The 23475-nt window shown below is 41.7% G+C and overlaps 1 protein-coding gene across 12 annotated transcripts in view; it reads left to right on the top strand.

Moving 5' to 3' along the window:
* The window catches only part of DAB1 (DAB adaptor protein 1), a 414897-nt gene that overhangs the window by 354197 nt on the left and 37225 nt on the right, over window positions 1-23475 (top strand). For all 12 annotated transcript variants that reach the window (XR_004980631.2, XM_054515767.1, XM_036387798.2 and 9 more), the window contains 2 exons: window positions 3716-3855; window positions 6110-6208. Coding sequence is in view for 11 of the 12 variants with exons in the window: in XM_054515767.1 (XP_054371742.1) it covers window positions 3716-3855; window positions 6110-6208 (239 nt within the window). In the remaining variant the exon portion in view is untranslated. The remainder of the gene's footprint in view (window positions 1-3715; window positions 3856-6109; window positions 6209-23475) is intronic.

The raw sequence follows: 23475 nt of genomic DNA, 5'->3' as shown, positions 1-23475 counted from the left end.
AGCCTGGGAAGAATTACAGCCTCATAATTCAGGCAGCTCTTATTTATGCAGTTTCAAATACTGAAAGAACCTTGTTCAAGAGCTGTCCTTAAAAACTCCACCCTTTTTTGTTTCAATGACGAGATGGCTATGACAGTCTGGACTATCTACTTTCCCAAGTGTCCAGGGTTCAAATGAAATACCACCCTCCCATAAATCTCACACACCTCATGGGTGCTGTAAAATCAGCTGCACTGACAGTGCCACGTGGTAATTTCCCAGGCAGGTAGGGAGTTTTCAGCACCAAAATTTGGGAATATGGGTGAATACAGATCAGAGGAGATGCGGGTGTGTGCTGAGCAGTGGTGGCTTGCAGATGGCTGACCCACAATATAGGGCAGCGCGCGCGTGCACTCTCCGTGCTCTGCACGGGACATATGCTCTGGGGTTTCACGGATGAGTTTGTAGTCTCCAGCAATTTGCAGCTTCCACTGTGGTTTCAAATATCTACATCATTTTCAGGCTGATGATTTTTCCCAGTCATTTATCCCAAAAGCACTTCATCCTGCCTAATCTGGGTCATAATTGACATGGGACTCGTGCCGGAGCAGACACGGCCGTAAGTTGTGTTTGAGTGGGCTGTTAATGGCAGGGATTTAGTTACGTGCAGTAAAACACAGCAGAGGTTGAAGCAAGTATAAATGTTAAAATAACAGATGAATGCAGGGTCACAGTCACGACTTGGACCCAGAAAAGACTCTTGAACACTTGACATGCTCCTGCTGTCAGCTCACAGCTGCCTTTGGCTCTAACGAAGGCGTGAAGTTGGAAATTTCGGGTAAGGAAGCTGTTGGAATTGGATCGTGTTTATTGCAAATCAACAGGATGTCTTTGCAAGTATAAAAGACATATGGAAAAGTCCACTGTTATTGTTGTACTTTGTTGTGTCTCCAGATGTTTTCCCTCCTGCCCCACTCCAGAGGCTGAAAGTGGGAAATGGTTTTTCATTGTTTCTAGCTGATGGTGCCAACATCTGCCTTGGCGTTTCCCTGGGGAATGATATTAGCACTGCTGAGAGTTTCTGATTCATCACTTGTGTCTCATTTGCCTTTTTTTTTTCCTTTTAAATACAAGATAATGTCAGAGCATGAAGTTTCAGACCTGCTCAGTTATTTTGAGGGGTGAGAAGAAATCAAGGGAAACACTTGGGTGGCTGCTGAACTATCACAGCAGCACTTCAGAGCCTCCTTATTTTTGAAAAGCTATAAATGAGGCATAAAAACATTGCTCTGAGCTGGTGTTTTTCATTGGAAGAAATAGTATTTGTGAGCTCAAACATACTTGAAGATCTCAAAATGCTTAAAATAGCTCTGTTTTCTTAATATACATTTAATCCATCATTAGTTCCCAGTGCTTGACTCTGAGGGGAAGGGAACCAAATGAATATCTTCATTTGGAAGTGCTCTTTGCTAGTCATATATGCTCATAATGGTATTGTAAAGGCTTAATTCCATAGTTTAGAACCTAACTGGTTGATCAGCTTGATAAGTGTGTAAATTAGCAAAGTTGGCCAAAGTGTTGACTGCTAATGAAGGTGCTTTTAATAGAAATGCAAAACAAAATAGAATTTTTCCCCAAAGCTTCTGTACTTCTTCTTATCAGTAAACAGCTGTACAGTATCAGATTATATTAATCTTCATATGCTAATAAAATTTATTATATTAATGATGCTATTTTTTTTAGTTCTTAAATCTGACATTTAAATAGGAATGAGCTCTGGAGAAAGTTTGTGCCAGAATTCTCAAGTGCAGACTAAGACTAGTTCCTGACCTGTGACTCCTTTATACCAGACTCTGGTTTCTGGTTCATTCTTCTACATCAGCTGGAAGAATCTGACCAGAGCCCTTAGGTGGAAATATTGTAAATTTTAGCAATGTCTGTCCATGTTTAGGGAAGGTTTCTTTTGAGAAATCTGTTGGGTCCAAGAAACTGAAAATTGTGTAATATCTCACCATTCTGCCTGCTTCTTTGTGCTTTGGCTGTTGTTTGTTTGGTTGCAGTTATTTACAGCTCACTCCTGGGTTTTTTTTGAGATCCTAGCAAAAAATTCCACAGGCAGCTGCAAAATATATGTTTAATCAATTTTAGGAAGACTGATTCCCTAACTGTGTCTTCCAGCTGAGACACAGTAAAAACTGTTCTGCAGATACTCAGGGAAGGGGGGAAAGTTTTCCTGACAGAGATGTCTGTTTTGTGGGTTGTCGTGGTGTCATAGTCATGTGGTTCAGGTAATTTAAGTATGTTGGTGTCATGGTTTAACCTCAGCTGACAACAAAGCACCATGCAGGCACTCACTCCCCCCTAGATGGAGGGAAGAGAATTGGAAGGGTAAAACTGAGAGAACTTGTGGGTTGAGATAAAAATAGTTTAATAGTTTAAATACTACTACTACTACTACTCTTGTAGTGAAAATAAAATAGCAGAAAAAAGAGAGAACTAAAACCCAAGCATTTTTATTAAGAAACATATTTTTTGTCTTTTTTTAAGCTTCTCAGGGTGAGCCTGCGAGAGCAGCCTTTGTCAGTTATTTCTGTGCATGTTTATGTGCAAAAAGAATAGAACCAGAAGTTCTAAGGCCACAGTATTCTACAGACAAACAATACAATTTGGTATCTGGTTTTCCACCTTTCAAGTGTTAATAGTGTAAATATTGCTTAGATGAGTCATTTTGTAAGGAAATAGTGGCATGTTTCTGTTAGTGTTTTGTCTGCAAAACTTAGAATTCTCCTTTGTATTGGGATTAAAACTACTTGTACAGATCACAAGTTTTCACAGAATTCACAGAATAACAAGGTTGGAAGAGACCTTAAAGATCATTAAGTCCAACCCATGCCCTAACACAGCTAAACCCTGCAGTGTCACATCCTGGCTTTTTTTTAACACATCCAGGGATGGTGACTCCACCACCTCCCTGGGCAGCCATTCCAGAACTTCATCACCCTTTCAGTGAAAAACTTTCTTCCTAATATCCGACCTACATTTCCCTTGATGCAGCTTGAGACTTTCAGATCCATGAGCTGTGGTTCAGGTTTATCTCTTACTTCTGTAAAAACCGAATTTGTGTTCTGGAGATTTTGTATGGCAGCAGTTCCACTGAGAATTCCTTTGGGGTAGCGGGTCCAAAAGGTTTTATCGAGTGAACATCTCCTTCTAATTCCACTGAAATATGTGGAGTTAGACCTGTTTTGCCACTTGGTTGTGTTCCTTCACTCGTTCCTCTTTGCCCTGCTGTGGGTATCCTTGTTAGCGTTCAAAAACGCATAATCACATCAGCGATTATATGTGGTGCTTTTTAATTAAGAGCTCTGGGAATCGGGGTGATTTCCACCCAAATCTGATTCCGACCCTACATTCGAGGTGAACGTGTTTTATACTCTATCATTACATAACTTTCATGTTAATTATTAAACTTATATTGTTCTATTGTATACACAGATTTCAGCTAAACATAGCCCCCTTCAAATTTCCAACATAGTTTCTCACGATTCTTCTTATGGTTATATAATAATTATATTTAATTACTAAACAATCACCACCTCTAACAATTATATCTTTTATCATACTGCTTACGCAGGTGCAGTGATCTGAGAAAACACAAAGCCCAATATTTTCAAAGACTATTTTTAACATTTTCCAGGGCTCCACTATCATCCTCATGTCCATGTTGTGTTTGCAGGTCAGGATCGCAGCGAAGCCACTTTGATAAAGAGGTTCAAAGGTGATGGTGTCCGCTACAAGGCCAAGCTGATCGGGATCGATGAGGTTTCTGCTGCCCGAGGGGACAAGTTATGCCAGGACTCCATGATGAAGCTCAAGGTGCAGTGGAACTTTTCAATGTTACAGTCAAATTCAGCTTGAACTTCCACTCATTCTCCTTTCATGACACTGAGCCTTAGTCTGGTTAATTATGTATTGAAATCAGTCAATTTTGCATGAACTCCTGCCTGGTATTGCTTATCCTGGTTTAATTTTAATACATTATCTCTGAATTCTGTAGTTACTCCGTGATTGACACCACTGCAATTTGTCCACAAATTACAAACAACACACTGCAAATTGAATAATTTTATTATGCAAAAGGGGAAGTAAATGACTGTGGAGGAAAATGGGATATCAGAGCGTTTTCTATGACATTTCTAATCAACTACAGCACTGCCTCTGGCTGTTACCTCCTGTGAGTGACGGGTGTAGGCAGCCAGATTTGGGGGGAGCTGGTGTCCTCCTGGGAGGAGAACACCTTGCACCAGCAATGGAAGGGCTGATGTGTTGCAAAATCAGGCAGTGCACTGAGAGGATGGGGCATGAGAATGTAAAGAGGAGTCCCTGGAGTTTTGGGGATGAGATGAAGCCGTGGCAAAGGCATATTTGGGTGTAAGATTGGAGTGTAGACAGTCTGAAATACCAGTGGTGTTACGGGTGGCTCTCTGGAGCTGACAGACATCCCTCTATGGCCCAGTCTCTCTCAGAGAATGGGAGTTCCTGTAGGAATCATTCTGTCCCTCACCCTGGGACTTGTGGAAGAACTTGAGTCACTGGGAAGGAAGAAAGGAGAGGTGGTGTTTTCCTGAGTGCACTGTTGGCTGTTCACTTCCCATCTCCTCTCTGTATTGCAGGGTTACAAACCAGGTCCAGCAGCAAACCTTCTGCTGCTTTTTCCCTTTTATTTCCCTTTTATTTTCTCCCAGCCTTATCCCCAATGCTAGAGAGCTTATGGATTTTCCATTGCTGGTTTTTCAGGAGGAGAAATCACTAAATGATGTCTGGTGCTCTACCAGCCCACAGGGTTGCAGTCCATCCAGGAGGAATGAGTTACTCATTAGGGAAACAGCATGGGGTGACACTCAGCTTGTGGTTCAACAACCTAAAAGCAAGATCTGGGAGATAATTTACACTCCAATCTTACACCCAAATCACTTTTATGGCAGGCAAAAATTAATCCGCTCCAAAAGTTGCTCTGTTGGTGTGTCACATCAGCCACAACATTCCTGCTTGATTTAAATGTGTGCTGGGTGTTTCTCATCATTTCATAGCTCCTGGCACTGTGGGGAGAGTTGTCACTGTTCTGCTGCACAAACCTTTTTGTCTCTCTCCTCCATGGATTAATGTTTCCACATCTCCCAGGTGCCTAATACCTGTTTGCAGGTGGAAAGATTGGTCTAAACAGTACTGGGAAATTACTAAAACTGTTACAGGAAGGGAGTGTTAGAAATTCATTTTTGAGGGCAGAGCATTAATTCATGGGTTCTGGAAACCCAGTGTCCCCTAACATGAATCTTGAGGCCACCCATAAAGTCTTGGGGTGGCTTTAAACATCAGATCCTTGTAATGGCAGCAATGAACATATTAAAACTAAAGTTAATTGTTCTTGAAACATTGGAATTGCCAATGGAGAACCAGGTAAAGTCTAAATATTTTCATTTCATTTATGAGTACAACTGATTATATTTGATCTCAGTTCAGTGTTACTGGTCAGGGCAGGCTCCTGGGAAGGTGGAAACAGAAGGAACTGTTGTCATTCTGCTGTGGGAGAATAATGCATGAGATGGTATCAGCAAGTTCTCTTACAAAGTAAAGGTCTGAGATCCTGAAAAAAAAATTACCCTCAATAGTAGTTTGTCACAGCACAGGTGTAGTTAGATTTTTAGAATAGTTTTCTTCTAGAAAAACCTCAATTTGCTTGTACTAGATGAGTGCAAAGTAAGCTAAATTCATTGACATTTTCTGTCCTCTGCTGCTTGCTGTTTTTTTTTTTCCTATTTAAAAAATAAATAAATAGAAAAGCTTATAGCTAGGAAAAGTGTGCTAGAAATGACCTTCAGCTTCCATGAAAACAAATTTCATGGAGGATTAGCTAGTGCAGAGGTTGGAAGTGGGAGCACATTTGAAATGCTCTCTGGGTAGCATAAAGAGATGTGGTACCTTGAAAAAAAGGAGAAAGCCAGAAGCAAGGAGGGGGCTGTTCCTGGAAAACCTTTAAGTTTTCCTAGAAAAGGGGTGAATTGTCCACAAGTAAATCTGTGGCACCTGGGAGAGTCAGGAAACCAACTAAAACTGCTCTTTGTTTGCACAGGGAATTGTTGCTGCGGCTCGATCGAAAGGAGAACATAAACAAAAAGTCTTCTTAACAGTTTCCTTTGGGGGAATCAAAATCTTTGATGAAAAGACAGGGGTAAGTAAAGTTGATTGTGTGCTGGGACAGAGCTGAATCTTTCCCTGGTTCCTTTAGAAGCATTTCCTTGCTGGGCAGTGCAATTGCACTGGTGCAAACACACATGAAGCATCTCAGAAATTTGATAAAGGGTTATCATCCCTTACATCACCTGCAGAGTGTAGCTTCTGTATTGTCAGTGGTAGAAAAATTACATTTTGTTTGGAATGAGAGGTAAGAGATACTGGAAAATTATGAGGTTGTCTCTATGAAGCAGCAACTTCCCCAGTAGTATCTGGTGGAGGAAGTTGCAGAGACTTTCATGCCTTACAGTTTCTGCCACAGCAATACCATGTTTGATTTTTTTAAATTGCTCTAAAAGAAGAAACCTAAGCAAAACATTACACTACTTGGATATAAAGCAACAACACACAAACTGTTTTAATCATAATTAAGTAGATTTTTACAGCAGTTTAAGCTCTGCCTTGAATTTTAAAAAGGTCTTGATTTAATCTTTTGGAAGATTAACTATTTAACACGGTGCCAGAAATAAAACCCTACCGATGATAGATGAAATTATCTTTGCCAGTTAATTTATATTATTAGAAAATCAATGTCATTGAGCTCACTGATACATAATACGAGTAGTTAGTAATGAAAAGCTCATTTGGGATGTGTTGTGTAAAGTATCCATGCAAAAGCTGTGCTTCAGAGGGCATTGCTGGGGTTACAGAAAATAGGAAATGTCAGAATTAGGGCTGTCAGTGCAAATTGCACCCCAACCACAGTTGTTTTCCTGAGATTAAAGCCTTTTATTGGGGAAATAAAAAAGAAGAAAGAGAAAGTCTATTCCTTTTGCACTTGTCTCTGAATGTTTCTCAAACACTGGATTTTTTTGCCTAGAATAAAGAGGGAAAAGAGGACTTGTTTTAGAAACAAAAGGTGTGCTTTATTCCAGCTGCCTCTCCTGCAGCATCCTGCACCCTCTCCTGTCTGCAGAAAGCGAGGTGGGGACATGGGAACAGTCTCCTTCATTTCATAGCTCTGACATCCCACACTCTAAATCTGACATAACTATATCATCCTTATAGTAAACCTGTCACTCACCCACTGAGGCTTAGAATGAAACCCTTAAATCCACCTTGCAGACGTCTGCCCCTGAGCAGCCCGAGTGATGGACAGGACTATTGAGTTGTCCTTCTTGCAGCAGGGCTGTGGCAGAGCCATGTGGGGAGCTTTCCACAGCAGCTCTTACACGTTGTTGTCAAAGCAGGAGAGTCGTGCTTCCCCTGCCAAGGGTTTGGAGCAGAGGTGCACGGAATCCTCTGCCAGGTCTTCACAGCCACCATCCCTTGGGCTTTTTTCCCAGCTTGGGTCTCTCCTTGTCCCAGAATTTCACACCCTTGTCCCATTAATTCTTTGTCTTTCTCATCCAGCCTGTCTCTGCTTTGCCAGCCTGCAGTTGTCATCTCATTCCCATTCCTGCTGGAAAATCCCAAAAGCTGGCAGAACTAGGGTTGCTCAGCCCAGGTTTTTGGATGGGAAGAAGCTGTAAAGAGCTGGAAAAAGATTATATTTCACTCACACTGATCTTCCATTTTCCATGTTAAACTTCAGAGTTTATGAAGTTTGGAATTTGGTATTGACTATTATGCAGCAGGGAAGAGTCTGGATAATCTTGTATTTGCTTTCTCCTCCTTTTACAACCCTCCCTGTCCCCCACAATGCTTTTTCCCTTGGTTGTATTTCCATGATTTTGGAATTCCCAAAAGGGTATTTTGGAAAGATTATTTACCTCTCTAGAGTGTCCTTTCTTAACTTCTACCATTGTCTGTTGCTGTCACGTCTGCCCCAGCTTCAGCCCAATGTGATAGAAAAGAATAAAAATATTAAAAAAAAAAGTGGGCTTCTTCATGTTGAGTGTCTTGTAGGCTGCCATTGGATTTTAATTTATCACAATAAAAAATCAATTTGTAGCTCAAAACTAGCAAATTTTTTTTTTAAATTGGCAGTGTCATAGCTGACTTCATACAGATGATTTAGGGGAATTGCTCCGTAATTCGTTACAGATGAAGGGCTCTGCTTGGGTTACTACTGAAAATGATAAGCAGGTTTTTTTCTTCCTCTACTTTATAGCACTCCTTTATATGTTCCAGACAAAATATTCCTCAAAAAGTATTGATTTTAATAATGGTATTATTCCAGCCATCAGGAATTCTGCCCTTTGAGTAAATTTATCCATGAAGGAGATTGAGTTGAAGGTGGAATATCATTTGAAAAGAATATATCTCACCAAGAAAAATGCAAGAAGGATTTTGCTGTGAGTTTGCACTGTAGATGCAGTCCAATATGGTTCATCTACTGTACTGCAATAGAAATAATAACAATCCTTTCTTATATTCCATCATTCCATGCCAGGGATTACCCTAAAGAGGTCCCTTCATTCCACTTTCCAAGTACTTGTCAGTGTGCTTAGAACATGATAGCAAAAAATTGTATTTAATATGACTAACAGGATGTTCTCCTGTTGTGTGTATGCCAAAAATTGTCATTACACATCGAGTTTGACCCTATTAATCTTATAAATGCACCTTTTTTTTTTAGCTGTCAGACGTTTTCCATCTATCCCATTTGCTTTCTCCAGATTATGTTTGCTAAATATATGCCTTACCTGAGGGATATACATTTTCTTTTAGTTTTTACTGTAAAAAAGACTCTACCATAATTATTGCTGAACACAAGACTTTCTCTACCCAATGCCACTTGAGAGATTTCTTGCTGCATATTACATGAAAATAATTTTTTTTACCATTTGTTCTGTCACATCCATCTTGGTTAGACCTCAATACTGCAATATATTCTTACTTTATTTTATGGGAGCTTTTTAATATTTTCAAAAGCATGATCTTCAGATGGCAAAAATACAAATAATTGCATTGTGTTATTTAATATTCTCCCTTTTGGGGTGGGATGTAGTGATTGGTGATATGCTAAGAAAGCAACAAATGCCATGACTGTGCATATGGAAGGAAGTGCAGATTTTGTGGAGGCCCAGCATTGTTGTTTAGCTGTTCCTGAGTGTTGTTTTGTTAATCACACACATCAGGCCATCTCCCTGTGATAGCTCAGTGATGCTTCATTAGACCTGGGTGACTAATCTGGGCTCTGTAAAGAGCCTGTAATTGTCTCATTGTTTATTTATGTGGTCATAAATCTCTGTTTACTTGCAGGTTCCTTTCCAAAAATGTATTTGAAACTAATAATTAAATCCTCTGAAATGCTTGGGAAAAGGTTTCCTTCCACCTCCGTGCAGTGAGGTGTGTTTTTAAACTCTTGTTGTCTCTAATTGCAAAATGCTGTTGACTTCAATGGCAAGCCCCTAAACTGTGAAAAAGAAATGAGATAAAAGCAAGAAATTACTATTTGGCTCTAAGCAACAAATTTTTCCTGTTAAAGTAAATTTTTGTAATTGCATGGATGTGCAGATTGCTAGAGGATGCTGTAAAATATAGCTCTCTATGAGGTATTGTATAGATGAATTATTTATCTGGATTCCTCCACTGACCAAAAAGCAGTGTCAGTATCTTGCTTATTTATGGGAAATACCCTAAACAGATGGATTGTAACCCAGTTGATGAGGGTGACAGTCATCTCACCAATTTTTACCTATTTTGTAGCACCCTGAAAGTGAGTTTCATTTGCATTGCCTATTCTCTTTCAGAGATGTTGGCCCCTATCCTTGTTGAAATAAGGCTCTTGGGCCCAGTCTGTGGGATTGTAACATTTCTAAGAATACTCTGGTGGGGTTTTGGTATTTATTGCACAGAAGTATTGCAGTGTGTTACTCATATTTCATGAATTTGGTCTGTAGCCATTTTCTTCAGGCTGGCAGTGTGAAATCCAGGAAGGACAACCATGTGTATAAATACATTTATTTCATTTGGACTATCTATTCTTGTTATCTGTCAGCTCCTCCAACCTCCATTATCTTTGCTAAGGATTTGATGTTATTTTATTATCTTTGAGGGTTTACCTGCCTGAAGTGGTGTTACTCAGTGCCCTCTTACCTGTAGCATTCTATAAAAAAAATAATTTGTGTCCACAGAACTGGTGATGGTGCTTCTGCTTTAAATCTTAATGACATCCAAATAAATAATACACGTGGTGGGAGGTTATAATCCTGTTGTCCTCAGAGTGTTCTGTTTGACTGAGATCATGTCACGGCTCTGAAATGTTCCAGCCAATATTTTGGATGCCAGCATCTTGCCCATCATCCTGACCTTCTAAGCTCTCTCGACCTTCCAGTGCAGATTTCTATAAAGCATTTGTTTCTATAAAAGCATTTCCCAGCATATTCTGAGGCTTTATCAGGTTTGTGCTGATAACCCCTGGATTTGCTGCTCTTCCCTATGCAATGTGAGTGATGGTGTTAATTATGCTGATAGATTGCTAACAGGACAGCTAAACTTGGCTGAAAGAGAATTTTAGCAAGATTAAAATTCTCACTGTTGGCAGAAGAGGCCTCGTGTAAAATGTACCAAAGGTACTTCTTGACTTTGCTGGAAATCTGTTGGTTCTGGCATCCCTGACCAGAAATCGAGGTACAGTCATGGGATCTGCAGTTATTCCTTGAAGCACATGTGCTGGAGCAGATGAAATGTCAAACTGTCAAGAGTCTCTTTCACCGAGCGTCTCTGAGGCTTTAAAAATAGAAATAAAAGAAGGAATTAATTTCTCCTGCTCTCTCCTCGCTCCGCAGTGAGCAGGAGAGATGGGGCGAGGAGTTCGCTGAGTTTTGTGTTTGCCACAGGGTGGGATTGACCAGGGGGATGCTGGAGCAGCTCCCAAGGTGGGTTTTGTCCCCTTCATGTCTCTGAACCTTCCCAAAGTTCCTCTCTGTGGCTGATCTCAGGTGCAGCCCCTCTGTGAGCATCTTACCCCAGCAGCTGATCCCACATGAGTCCTCTCAGCTGATCTCCATGACTCTTGTCTCTGGGTTTTACCTGTTTTCCTAGATCCTCTCCTGCAGTTTTCATCTGAGATTTCCTGTGTGCTCTCTGTCCTTGATCTCTTTTTTTTTTTCCTCCCTGCTGTGCTTTTTGCCAGAGTTGTTTCATTTGCGAACATAAATTTGGTTATTGTGTGGAACCAAGTGATGCCAGCTTTGTCTTCCTCTCCAATCTTGATGTGTCTCTCCAGCCCTCTCCTTGCATGTTCAGCCAACAGCTCAAGCTCAGTGAGGCTAAACCAGGCCATCTAATCCTGACTCCCAGGGGTCTCTCTCTGACCTCCTTTCCAGAGAGTTGAGAAAATATCAGCATCATCTCTTATTCAGCCCTGTACATTCAGCAGCCTGTTTGGCTGGTGATGTGTTTGCATTGCTACACCCAGGGTACCTGCAGATCTTGCAGAATTCTTCTCACCTGCTCTGAAATACAGCATTTGCTCTCACACTGAGAGTTAAAACCCAGTCCTGCCTCTCTTCATCTCATGTCTCAATTGTTATCCCTTTCTTTGTCCTTGACAAATTTGACTTTTATTTTTGAAATCCATTGTGACTGCCAGGATTGCTGCCTCAGCTTATTCTTTTGATCATGTCACACTTCCCTTTGCATTCCTGGGCTGGATCTGCCTTCTCTCTTTTATCAGCCCATTGCTGAATTGGTTTTTTTCCAGCCTCTTCATGGTTACCTTTATTCTTCATCAGCTTCTGAGAAGTCAATCTATAGTACCAACTTTCACCATTCATTTATTGTTTTCTTAATAAATGACTCCCAGATCCCTTTCTGTCCTACCCATCATCTTTTAGAGGAATTCTTTGCACATATTCATGCTGTACCCCCTTATTTTTTCTTTAAAATAGTCCCATGCTAGAAACTTGTTTTAAACCTGATGATGATGCTGAGGAGCTACTGCATTCCTGCATCCCAGAGAGTCCCAAGGGGCATCTGGCCTTTAGCTCTCAAAGGTTGCAATTTAAATATAGATATATATTATTTAAATTCTATAAATATAAACAATTTAAACTTGCTGGAATTACCTTTTAATTCTTTCTTTCTTTATTTTTTAATCAGTATTGTCTATTTATAGGAACTTCTTTTGTAAGAGTTGTTTGGTCTTGGACCATGCTGAGGACTTGTAAGGGCTGCAGTACTAAAAAATATTGCATACTAACAATAAGGAGCAATAACTGTAAAACAACAAACTCAAATTTTGTATGTAGAGTTGAAAATGGTGACATTTGGGGCCTTTCTTTGTGCATTGTCCACAGCTTGTGCCTGCAGAAGATCCCTCTGAGCTGACTGGGAGTCATGCCCTGCTCCTTGACACTTTCCATCTTTCTGCTTGTAAATATGACCAGTAAAACATGGCATTTACTGTTCTACATGCAATAAATGTGTCTAATTAGAATATGGCAGAGGAGAGGACTTAAAAATCTGTGTATGATTCTTAAAAGGTATTTATAGACCCTGGTACTTCAGAAGGGAAACAATAACACATTTCATGGACATGTGGCAGCTAGCAAAATGTAAATGTCAGAAGAACCTACTTCCTTAATTACATCCCTTATTGACTATTGTAATTCATTCATTATTGGCCTTCCAAACTGGGCCCTGGGCAGTTTGGAATGTTCACAGTGCTCCACAGGGATTTTTAATAGCTACAAGCTTCTGGATTTCTCTTCTTTAGATGCTCAGTTTGCTGGATGAGAGTTTTAAAAGCCTTAGGTGTCATGGCAGTGTTGCTACTGTGGAAAAAAAGAACCCAAAAGGCAAAGTGTGGGTGTGATTGTGCGTATTGTGAAGTCTTGGGAACCTAGAGGCTTGATTTGAGGGCTGAAATTTCACTTCTTCCACCTGGCAAAGGGGAAAGCTCTGATCTAGAGCTGAGTGCAGCCTGCTTGTTGTCAGGATATGCAGAAACTGCCTTGTGAGAGTTCTGACCCTAATGGGCATGAAGATAAAATAAAGCTATTGCAGACACATTATCTAAACTGAAATAATTTGTGCAATTTTGTTGTAGCTGTATTTTTTTCAGTGTGAAAAGGGTAAAAAGTTGATTGCTTTCAAAAAGGCAGAAAATGAGATTTCATGAGTTTAGTGATAGTCTCATTTGGCCTCCTGATGTTTAATCCAAGCACCCCAGGACTGAGTTAAGAAAGGGAAATGCTGTTTACATGCATTCTGCTTTATGGTATGGAGAATCTCACTGTTACATAGTTATAACAGTGATAAATAACACTTCCAAACAGTAAATATTAGGAATATTAATGTATTCCCAATTACCATTTGGCTTCCATTGTGTATGGGGGTGGGTATTCTGTCTATAGAACTGTTGTAATAAAAATTCCTATGCCAATACTTCTAGTTTTTACTAATTTCAATGTTTGGTATGCTTAACCAAAATTTGGGATGGATTTTGCTAAGTTGTTGAAAGTCAGTGTATTTGTTGTTCTGGATCCTGTTATATCGTGGAGCTGCACAGCTCTCCCCTATTGTCCCATGGCAGAAAACTCCAAGTATACAGTTATGTTGGGATTTTTTTCCCCTGTATTCACTACCCTTTTGTGATCCAGATAAATGAATCTCCAGCAGAGCCACATTGCTTTTTCTCCAGCTGCAATTTAGTCTTATAAGAAGAGCACCCAAAATACAGAGTTGCGTGCAAGTCCTGGTGGTTTTAAGCCAGGTTAATGCATCACACAGTAGAAGAAAATTTCAGGCCCATTTTCAGCACACCTGGAATTACAATGGCAGGATTTCAGACTGCTTGGGAAAGGATTTAGCAGGAGAAGTGCTGACATAATAATAGCACAGGCAGCTGAGATGCTCTGAAACCTCCCTGGAGAGCAGTGGGGGACATTCAGCAGGTGCCAGAACAGAAAGTTACATCCCCCTTTGAAATCCACTCTTTTTTTTCCTGGAGATAGCTGGGAAGCTTTACACCCCAGGAGTGCTGGTGATTTTCCCTCCTATTCAGAGCATTTTTATCTGGTGGGCTGCTCTGCAATTCTGTGTTTGCCCTGGTAGGAGCAATAGCACTGTCACTGCTCCTGAATTCCCATGCTGCCTCGCGGGCTCTCCTGTCGTGGGGGCAGATGAAAGGGGGGCAGGTGTCCTTCACTGTCAAGGATAATTAGAGGGGGAAACTACAGGAGAGGATTGCTTTTAAATGTAGATGGAGTTTGCAGGGTGATTGTGATAGATACTTACTGAAGTAAGTCATTGGGTGATGTTCTGCCTTCAGGAACACAGGGAAGTCAGCAAGAGCATTGTTCACTCTGATAGTCCATGGGGATGAGTAAGCACCTTTTTTATCCCTCTTAGTTTATGTAATAGGGTCCCTATGGAAGGAGAAGAGGAAAGGCCACTGCCACTGGATGCCAAACACAAATACCTGCTTTCATCCCTCTCTTCCAGTTGAGCAAGCCATAAATTTCACATACCAGTAGATCTTTGCTTAGTACAAGAACAACTGCTCGTAAAAGTTGCCTTCCCAAATGAGATCCCTGTGCTGCTGACCTTTCTGGTGGGTGCTGTGTGTGCTCAGCATGTGGCAGCCCATGTGTCAGGGGAGCCCAGGGGCTGGAGCAGCATCTCCCAAGGTGCTCCCAGCACGTGGTGGCAACTGTGGAATTACAGCAGTGCCTCTTGTGTCCTTAAATTGTAGCATCCTACCTCTCTCTGCTGTTAATACTTCCTAATCCTTTGTGGTTCCCATCCTCATTCCACATCGTGGTACTCCCAGTGAAACAGGCAGCAGCATTCCTGCTGGCTTTAAAGGCAGCACTGTGAATAGGTGAGGCAGAACACTAATTAGTTGGAGTGCCCTGACATTTAAAGCAAATAAGAAATCTGGGTATCTAAAAATACTGCATATGGCTCCCAGCCCTGGCTCTGCATAGCTCAAAGTACTTTTTTTTTTTTTGCTTTTTAGGTAGTCAAAATACAGATTCAAATCCAATTTTTTGATTATGTCCTTGCTTTTAAAAAGGCTGAGTTGGTTTGTAAAAGGTTTTATGTGCAGCCTTCTGTGGTCTTTAATTAGCCAAATGCTTTCCTGTGAGTGACGCAGGAATTTGGGAGTATTTTAAAGTGCAAGGCATGCGTGAGCATAACCTGTGCATGCACAGGGCTCAGTGCTGAGCAGTGCTAGGAGTGCAGGAATGAGTAAGTTCAGGTTTGATGGGGAGAAGAGAAGACAAGATGTGTGCAGGAGCTGCAGAGGGGCGAGAGTGAAGGGAATAAGTAGGAAACAAGGCAGCATCCCCAGCTGTGAAAGGCTTTGCTGCCTGCATTTCAGTAAAAGGCGAGGGCAGCACTGCCGGGGAGCTTTTCTGAAAGGCAGATCCTGTGTGTGACACCCGTGGCCAGGACAGGAAAGCAAGGCAGGGAGAGAGAAAAGACAACAGAGTTGATCTGTGCTCTCAGCTGTGTGGTCAGATCTGAGTGTGGAGAGTTAATCAAAGTTTGCTTTTGGAGATTTCAATTAGCAGCAGAAGACTAAAACCAAACATTCATCCTGCTTTACATGAAAATGAGCAGGGAAGAAACAACTCTGGGCATTACAATGTGCAAGTGGGAGCTGTAGGGATTGCTGTTGGAAGGTGTCAGGGCAGAGCTTAAAAACAGTGTCCACTGCCTGAGTTAAAATATAGAACTCCTGGAACACGATGTGCCAAGCCCCTGCCAAGGGCAGCTTCAGGAATTCCTACCTTGGGATAATGCAAGGGCAAAAGAAAAAGAAAATAGAGCAAAAAATCACCTGCAAGTTCTTTATTCTGCTTTAGAATCTCTTTGAGGTTTGCCTTTTACATTTTATTTTATTCTTATCTTAGGGCTCAAGTGCTGCACACACACTTGTCATGTTGCTATGGATGGTTTATATCCGAGGAGAAGTGTCTGCTGTGGGACCTGAACAAATGAAGGATTTATTGATGAATGATCCCATTTATGGGATTGTCTGAAGCTTGCTTATACGTGCAATTGTAACTCAGAGGAAAAGGTTTCCTCTCTTTTTTTCTGTAGGAAAACGGAAAACAAAATGGTTTGGTCTTTATGGCCAGGATTGGTTGTTCATGATGCTGTTTCTGGATAGTAAAGCTCATCACTACAGGATCGTCTTTGGTGACATACAGGTGCCCCAAGTCCATCACCAGCCACTGAAAGCAGTCTATCATTGTCTTCTTGCTTCTGTACCTTGGTTAATTTCTGCTTGTGAAATCACTTCTGTATTTGAACGATACCAAGATGGTGTCATGTGAAATCCTCAACTGTTTTGCATCATTTTCAACTGGCTCATGAACATAACATACTGCTTGTACACAGCTTGTGAATTCATAGAATCCTTTTCTGCTCTTGTTCTTCCCTGTACCTGTGCTTTCTCTCAGCTCCCTTTAAAGTCTTACTAAATTAGGGAGAGTATCTGGGAGATAGATAGATAAAAATAAAATAAATCCCTCTTGTCCTTTTTCCCCTTTTCCAGTAAAGTTTCTTACATTGTGCAAGTGGATTTATGGTCCAAGGAAGTTTCTGTTTGATGACTACCCAGTGCAACTTAAATTTGAGTATGGTTTTTGTGATCTTTTCAAGCTCTGCTTTATAGGGGTTGCATGAGAAATCAAGAGAATCAGTGGCTGCCTCTCACTGAGGAGTTTTTCAAATCACAGGCTACAAGAAGAGGGTGGCTGGTAATGCTTGCTGAATCTGAAGCAGTTAAGATCTGAGACAGCTAAAGCCAAAAAAATTACTTTCAAATCTCCCAGGAGTTGTATGAGAGAATTGCTTGTGCTGTTCATGTAAATCAAAAGCATTTCAGGAGGGTGAGGAATATTGGTGTAAAGGAACAAAAGAATCTTGTAAAAAGTAAGGGCTTCTCAAAGGACATTCACAAGCTCTAAAGATGAACACAGTAAAAATATGGAGCAAACTGTCTCATTACAGAATATTGTGCTCCCTCAAATTCAGGATTTAATCAATGAGTCTCACAGAGTCTATCAGGAAAAAATACAAGGCGTGGTCAAAGGTGCTGCACTTGAGCTGTATGGAAGCTTTGGCTTGAGAGTAGAGGGCAATACTGGGATATTTATGGCTGTTTTGATCCACTGACCATTTTGGTCAGAGGGTGGTGAGGTGGGAGCTCAGGGGGAATACACTCAGATGTGTTACAGCCCTGGGAATCCCATAGTGGCCACTGAGCAGCTGCCATCCCAAAGATTGTAACAACGACTTAGAGGCAAGGGCTGTTCCTCGTACAGCACACTGAAACAGTGAGATGGCTGCATCAAACAATGCCCTGCAGCCTCTAAGTGCTCCTTGCTGTTGGAATTTGGGGCATGTTGCACTGCTGAGCTGATGGGACCATTGCCTTCAATAGCAAGGATGAGGTCTGCTGCTTCTTGGTTTTGCTGTGCAAATCTTGTGCTTTAACCATCCTGATAGAGCAATGGCTGTGTCAGATGCAGTACAATAAGGAAATGGTACAAGACTCATGGGAAGCCCAGCATCTCAGCTTCATCGTAGCACATCTGTCTTTCCAAAGCTCTCTGAAAATGTTTCCTTGCCCTTTAGGATTTTCTTTGTCCTGGAACAAAATTTGCAAGTGCATATTTAAAAGATAACTTGGGCTTCATAGTAATTGGACAAGGGTTTTGGGTTTTAGCTACTTTCACTCCTTACACAATAAAAAATCGAAAAGCCTTTGAAATGAAGATGGGAAATTGGCCATATGTGTGTTCCAGTTTTGTTTTGCCCCTTTCCAAATTCATATATCTAATAAATGGATCTTCTGCATGAGCAACTTAGCATTTGCTTCTGAAGACCATGACCAATAACTAAATTCATATCTGGTCTTTGTCAGACATTATTACAAATTATGAGAGCTGGACAGAAGTTTATTACCTTAGTGCTGTTCTCTTTTCACAAATTAGGTTCTCGGAGCACCCAGCCAGCTCAATATCAGAGATCCATTCATCACAATTAGGCTGCTGTGCTGGCAGAGCCATGTCCTGCTGCCTTAATTGACTCTGGGGTTGGGGACAGGGCCACACCAGCTGAGAGCATCACTGGGTGTGTCTGTCACAGAGGCACCCACAAGGGCACTCACCCCTGCTCTCTTTGGAATTTCCCACTCTGGCTCCCCAGTTGAGATAAAGGCAGCAGCAGGATGCTTTTTTCATCAAGCAAAGGGAATGGTGAGGATTAATTTGGATTTTTTTTGGCCCAAGTAACCTTTTAAGCTCTTTTTTCCTGAGTCCAACCAAACAGGCTCTTACCTGGGGTGCTCCTGGGAAGTACTTGCCTTTATTTAGGATAGAGTGTACAGGCAGAGCTTAGTGTAGCCCTGGACTTGAGCAGGTTCTTATCCTCACACAGGATCTTGCTCACTGACTCTCTCCCTCCTGACTCAGCTGCTAAGCTCAGGAAGTCACATCATCTGGGTTTTTTTGCTTCAGTCTCCTCGGCTGCAGGAAGAGAATAGCTCTTACGAGTTTGTTATTGTTATTAAAAGGAAATTAAATTTACACTTCTCTGGGTGCTGTGCTGTGTCACAGCCAGACGGCTGCCCCCCTGGAGGGACTGAGTCTGCAAGAGCTGGGGCTAAATCTGTTTTGATTCTTCTCTTTATCAGCACCATATTTCATGTGCCCCTTTGTGCTACACAGACCAAGCTTTGATCTGCATATAATCTCAAAGTGAGCTTTTTGTGCCAAGTGTTTTTATTGCAGAGCTTGTGCAACGAGACGCCTTTTAGTAGCTGCCACTTGGAAAAGTCTTTCCTCAGGTTATTGTCTGCAAAATCAGTGTGTGCGGAGGAAGCACGGGGATTAGACAGATTTATTTTCTTCTCATTGTGGAGCCATCCCTACAGGCTGCCATCTGAGAGGGCCCTTCAGGCTTGGGGAACACTCTGGAGGTTACGTTTTCCTTTTCTGCTCCTATTCTTGGGGTGGGGTATTTTTGCAGAAGGAAAGCCCATAATCTGTTGTTCAGCCTACATTCCATGAGTGGCTCTGGCTCAAACAGATTCAGGACTGCACTGTTCATGTTCAGTCTCCTTCAGGGGGAAGGGTTCAGCCCCCACTCCATTTTTTTTTCAGTTTTTTTCAGTTTATGCTCTTTTGTGACCAGGACTGATCATCTTGGCCAGTGCTGGGAAATGCCTCCCAATACTGAAATCTCCATAACTGCAAGAGGTTTCCAGTGGGTTTTGCTTTTCAGGTTTTCATACATGACGTTTCTTTTTAAAGCTGAATTGCAATGCTGTTTTGTTTCAAAACTCCTTGCTCTTCTTGTAGGAATTCAGTATTGTGATAATTTGCTAAGCCTAAACTCTACAGCTCTCTTCCTTTCCTAGATCAAACCTGATAAAATTTTCCACATGTTGCAGTAAATGTTTATATAACAGATTTTTTTGGGCTATCAAGCGTTTCCTCACACTAAGCACTATCACATTTAAGGCAGATTACAGTGATCTGTCATATATTGTTTGTTCTGTCCCCTCTCCATGGACAAGTGACTGAAGTGTTCATGACAGTGGGGAAGGGCTGTCAGATGGGAAATAAGATGTTTCTCAGTCACCCTGTGCTGTGTCCAGTAGTAATTTGCAGGGAATTTGAAGTTGTTGGCAGCTGTAGCTCAGAAATAACACTGAGCTGTCTCCTCTCTGCTATTTCACATGAAACTGAGAATTTTTGCAGTGGTTGTTTCATTTCCCCATCTGCTCATCCCCTGCCTTATCTCATGAGGCTGATGTCTTGCCACCCCATCTGCCATCCAAATACCAAGTTCCAGAAAAGAACACGAGAAAGTTTGTGATGCAAATGCAATTTATTGATGTGGTTTTCATTTCACTCTGACATTTGAGACTGTTGACTTTTCCTCCAAATTGTGTGTACACAGTCCCACTGAAATGCACTTTTCTCTAGAGGGAGAGGAAGTGAAAGGGTTCACAACTGCTTGAGAGATATCCATGCACCTTAATGGGTACCAGGGCGAAAAAAAAATCTATGTCAGGAAGAGGTTTTGGGGGTTTAGGTGGTGTTTTTTTACCTGTCTACATAAAGGGACTGCTGTCCATCTCTTAAAACTTTCAGAAGTTACAAAACTAGATTGTAATCTGCAGTAGAGAATTCAGGTGTTTCATGTCATGGAATGGTTGGGGTTGGAAGGGGCCTCAAAGATCACCTCATTCCAGCCCTGCTGCCATGGGCACCCACAGGACTGTGGGATGTTTATGATAGGAATGAGCAGCTGCACTCCACCTCTGCTAAGTGCATTTTAAGGGAGCAGCAGAGGAGCACTGCAGCACAAACACAGCAATTAAGGAAATGCTTGTGGTGTGTTGTTGTCCCCCTTGATCCCTTCAAATATCAGCTGAAACAAACAGGAATTGTAAGAAAATGGTCATGAGGAGCATTGGACCAAGTGCTGCATGTTGAGCCCTGTTGAGGAGCACAGCAGCCTCCTGGGTGCAGTGAAGGAGAACCCTCTGTGCCACCCAGTGTTTTCTTGCAGCAGGGAGGTAAAATTCACCTCTGAGCCACTCACATCTTCTGCAACCCACTGTTTTCCCTGGATGTGTTGCAGTAAGTAATGGTCAATGTCCTGCCACACTTGGGGCTTGCTGAGCTTCTTGATGTAAGGCTTTACCATTCATTTTCCCTGTTGGCTTCAATTTCTGTGATTTTTTTTCCGTAGTCTTCCTAAATAGAAAGGGCCTGGTTTCCTTATGTGCTGCTGGGCAGTCCCAGTTGGAATACAGGGAACTTGCAGCACGGCTGGAACTATGGCCCATGAAGTTATTTTATTATGAATCCATGAAGGACTCTGCAGTTTGCTGGGTAACTGAGATGTTCAGGGAGTTTACACAGGCAAAATGTTTTATTGCTTATTCCAGTGTGAATAGGCAGGAATAGGCTTGGTCCTTGTGTATCCCACATCCCAGCATCCGTAGTGGAGCTCCCAGCTGATCCCAGCTCTCTGAAACCAGGCTCCAGGTGAGAGGCTGTGCAACCCCAATCCCTGTGAGACCTGTCCTGGTGGATGTAATACTGTGTGGAACAAACCTCCTGCTTGTGGTGGGGCAGCTTTTCCAGGAGGATTTGCAGCTTGCAGGATATTTTGTTGTTGTTGTTGTTGTGGCTCTTAACACTGTGCCCCAGGCTCCACTAAATAGACAACCTCATTAAAAGAGAAATAGCGATAGTAAAGCAGTGACTTTCTCATGCCATCTAACTCACATTTTTGACATGATTGCTGGACCCTCCGAGTACTTAATTGATTGACTTAATTGATTTAGTGGCACTGGAGGCTACAGCATGGAAATAAAGGGGCAAGATGAGGATAAGGGGTGAAAAAATTTATGATAGGTGCCAAGCAGCCTGAGGGAAATTAGAAATGCTACAGATCTCAGAGGCAGCTAAATCAATTCAGTGTGATGTACAGGGAGCGACCTGGGGGAAGAGGAGAAGCAGGGGGTGGAATGGAGAAAAGGAGAGGAAACAATGGCTGGTGGGAGAGACCAGAGTAAACTTCAGGGGAAGAGGAAAGGCAGCAGGCTTGGTGCAGATGGGTATTTTGGACTTTTGAGTTTAACACCAGGCAAAAACTTCTTAGTATATGAATAAAATATAACAATGCCGTTATGTTTAGCCTAAGGAAAAGAACTCATGCATCACAAGAATGTCTTGTTACCCAGTTTGAGACTTTATCTGTGCTTCCATTTAAAATCTCCAACATTTGCAACACTGACTAAAGTCACAGGAGACCTAAAATAATTTGGAGGCTGTGGATTTTGTTAACAACTGAAACTTAAATGTTAAAGTACTTTCTAATCTCTGCAATATGTAATTGACTGTGTTGAACCATAATACAAATTAAGTCTTCTCTATAATTTGTTCTGTCGTGCTGCAGTGCTCCAAAACAATTTGGTACCTCACTTAAGGATTGGTAAATGGTTTGTAGCAGCTCTCAGCACAGAGTAAAAACTTCAAATAATGTGTGACGGAGTCCATGAGTATTGGCATAAAGGAGTGTCAGAAACACTCCTGAGTTGAGAAATAATTATTTTATGTGCTTGTGGCCACTAGTAACAGGATTCTGATCTTGCATTTTACAGTGGTGAATCTCTCCTGACTGCAACAGGAGCCCCATTTCTGCTGTGCAGGAGCAAAAATTCAGATACTCAGTAAATAATGCTTAGAATGGATCATTGGAATATGTAGAAAGGGCACATGAGGTGAACTGAGGGCTGTGAAAACACAGGGGTGTTTATATCTACATTTGAGTGCAGATGTGTGTGTGCACCATTGCGTTTCACATGTGTGTTGTAACTCAGTGTCCCTCAGACAAGTGAAAAGCTCTCCCTAAACACTCCATCCAGTAAAATACAGAAAAGGATAATTGCAGTCACCTTTACTTAATTTCTATTTCTATTGATACAGCGTGTAAAATATCATAACCACTGGAAACATAACGATTTTTGAACAGTGAATGTGGATTCCCAAATAAATTGGAGCATCTCCATCTTCTCTCTTACCTTGTGGGTGATACTCTTCCATGGTAGAACAATCTTCAGATTTAATTCCATGAGGAAGGCATCTGATCACAGTTTAATTTCAGTGCAAAACGCTGCCTGGCAATCAATAAAGCGATGTCAGAGAACTTTGATTTAATAGGAGCCAGAGATAACGTTCCCTGTCATATGCAGAATAGAGAGATGGGAACATTTCATTTCATCCTAACAGATAGCATGTAACTTGGTTTTCAAAAAAACCTAATAAATCAATATCCCTGTATTATCTAAGTAAGATCCCATCATTAATTTTAAACGCTCAACATGTCAGGAGAGTCTGAAGTGCACCTTCAGCTGAGCCCTGTTCTGCCTGCAGTCACTGGCAACACTTAACTCTGCCACAAGCAAGCAATCTTGATACGGGGACATTAAGAGCCATTTACTGTGAAATGAAAATGAAACATGTCCAGTCTTTTGTTTTATATGGAGCCATCCATCTCCTGCAGGCTGCCCCTCCTTTCAGATCCCACTCCCTGCCCTGCAGCAGCCCCATCACTCGCGCTGCGCACCCTCAGCCTTTTCCCTGCCGCGCACAGGCATCCTCCCTCCTCCTGCTTTTTAAAGCCTTAACTTTCTCTTTTTTAAACTCCAAAAATAACTGCTTGTTTAGAGATTGCCTGGATGCCATGCTGGTTTTCAAGATGTGCTTTTTCTCAAAGCCAGCAGGAATCTGGACCTCCAAAGAATTCTCTGCGAGGCTTTGCCTGCTCTCA

The sequence above is a fragment of the Molothrus ater genome, chromosome 9 (assembly GCF_012460135.2).
Source record: "Molothrus ater isolate BHLD 08-10-18 breed brown headed cowbird chromosome 9, BPBGC_Mater_1.1, whole genome shotgun sequence".
Taxonomy (NCBI): domain Eukaryota; kingdom Metazoa; phylum Chordata; class Aves; order Passeriformes; family Icteridae; genus Molothrus; species Molothrus ater.
This window is presented reverse-complemented; position numbering and strand designations above follow the sequence as displayed.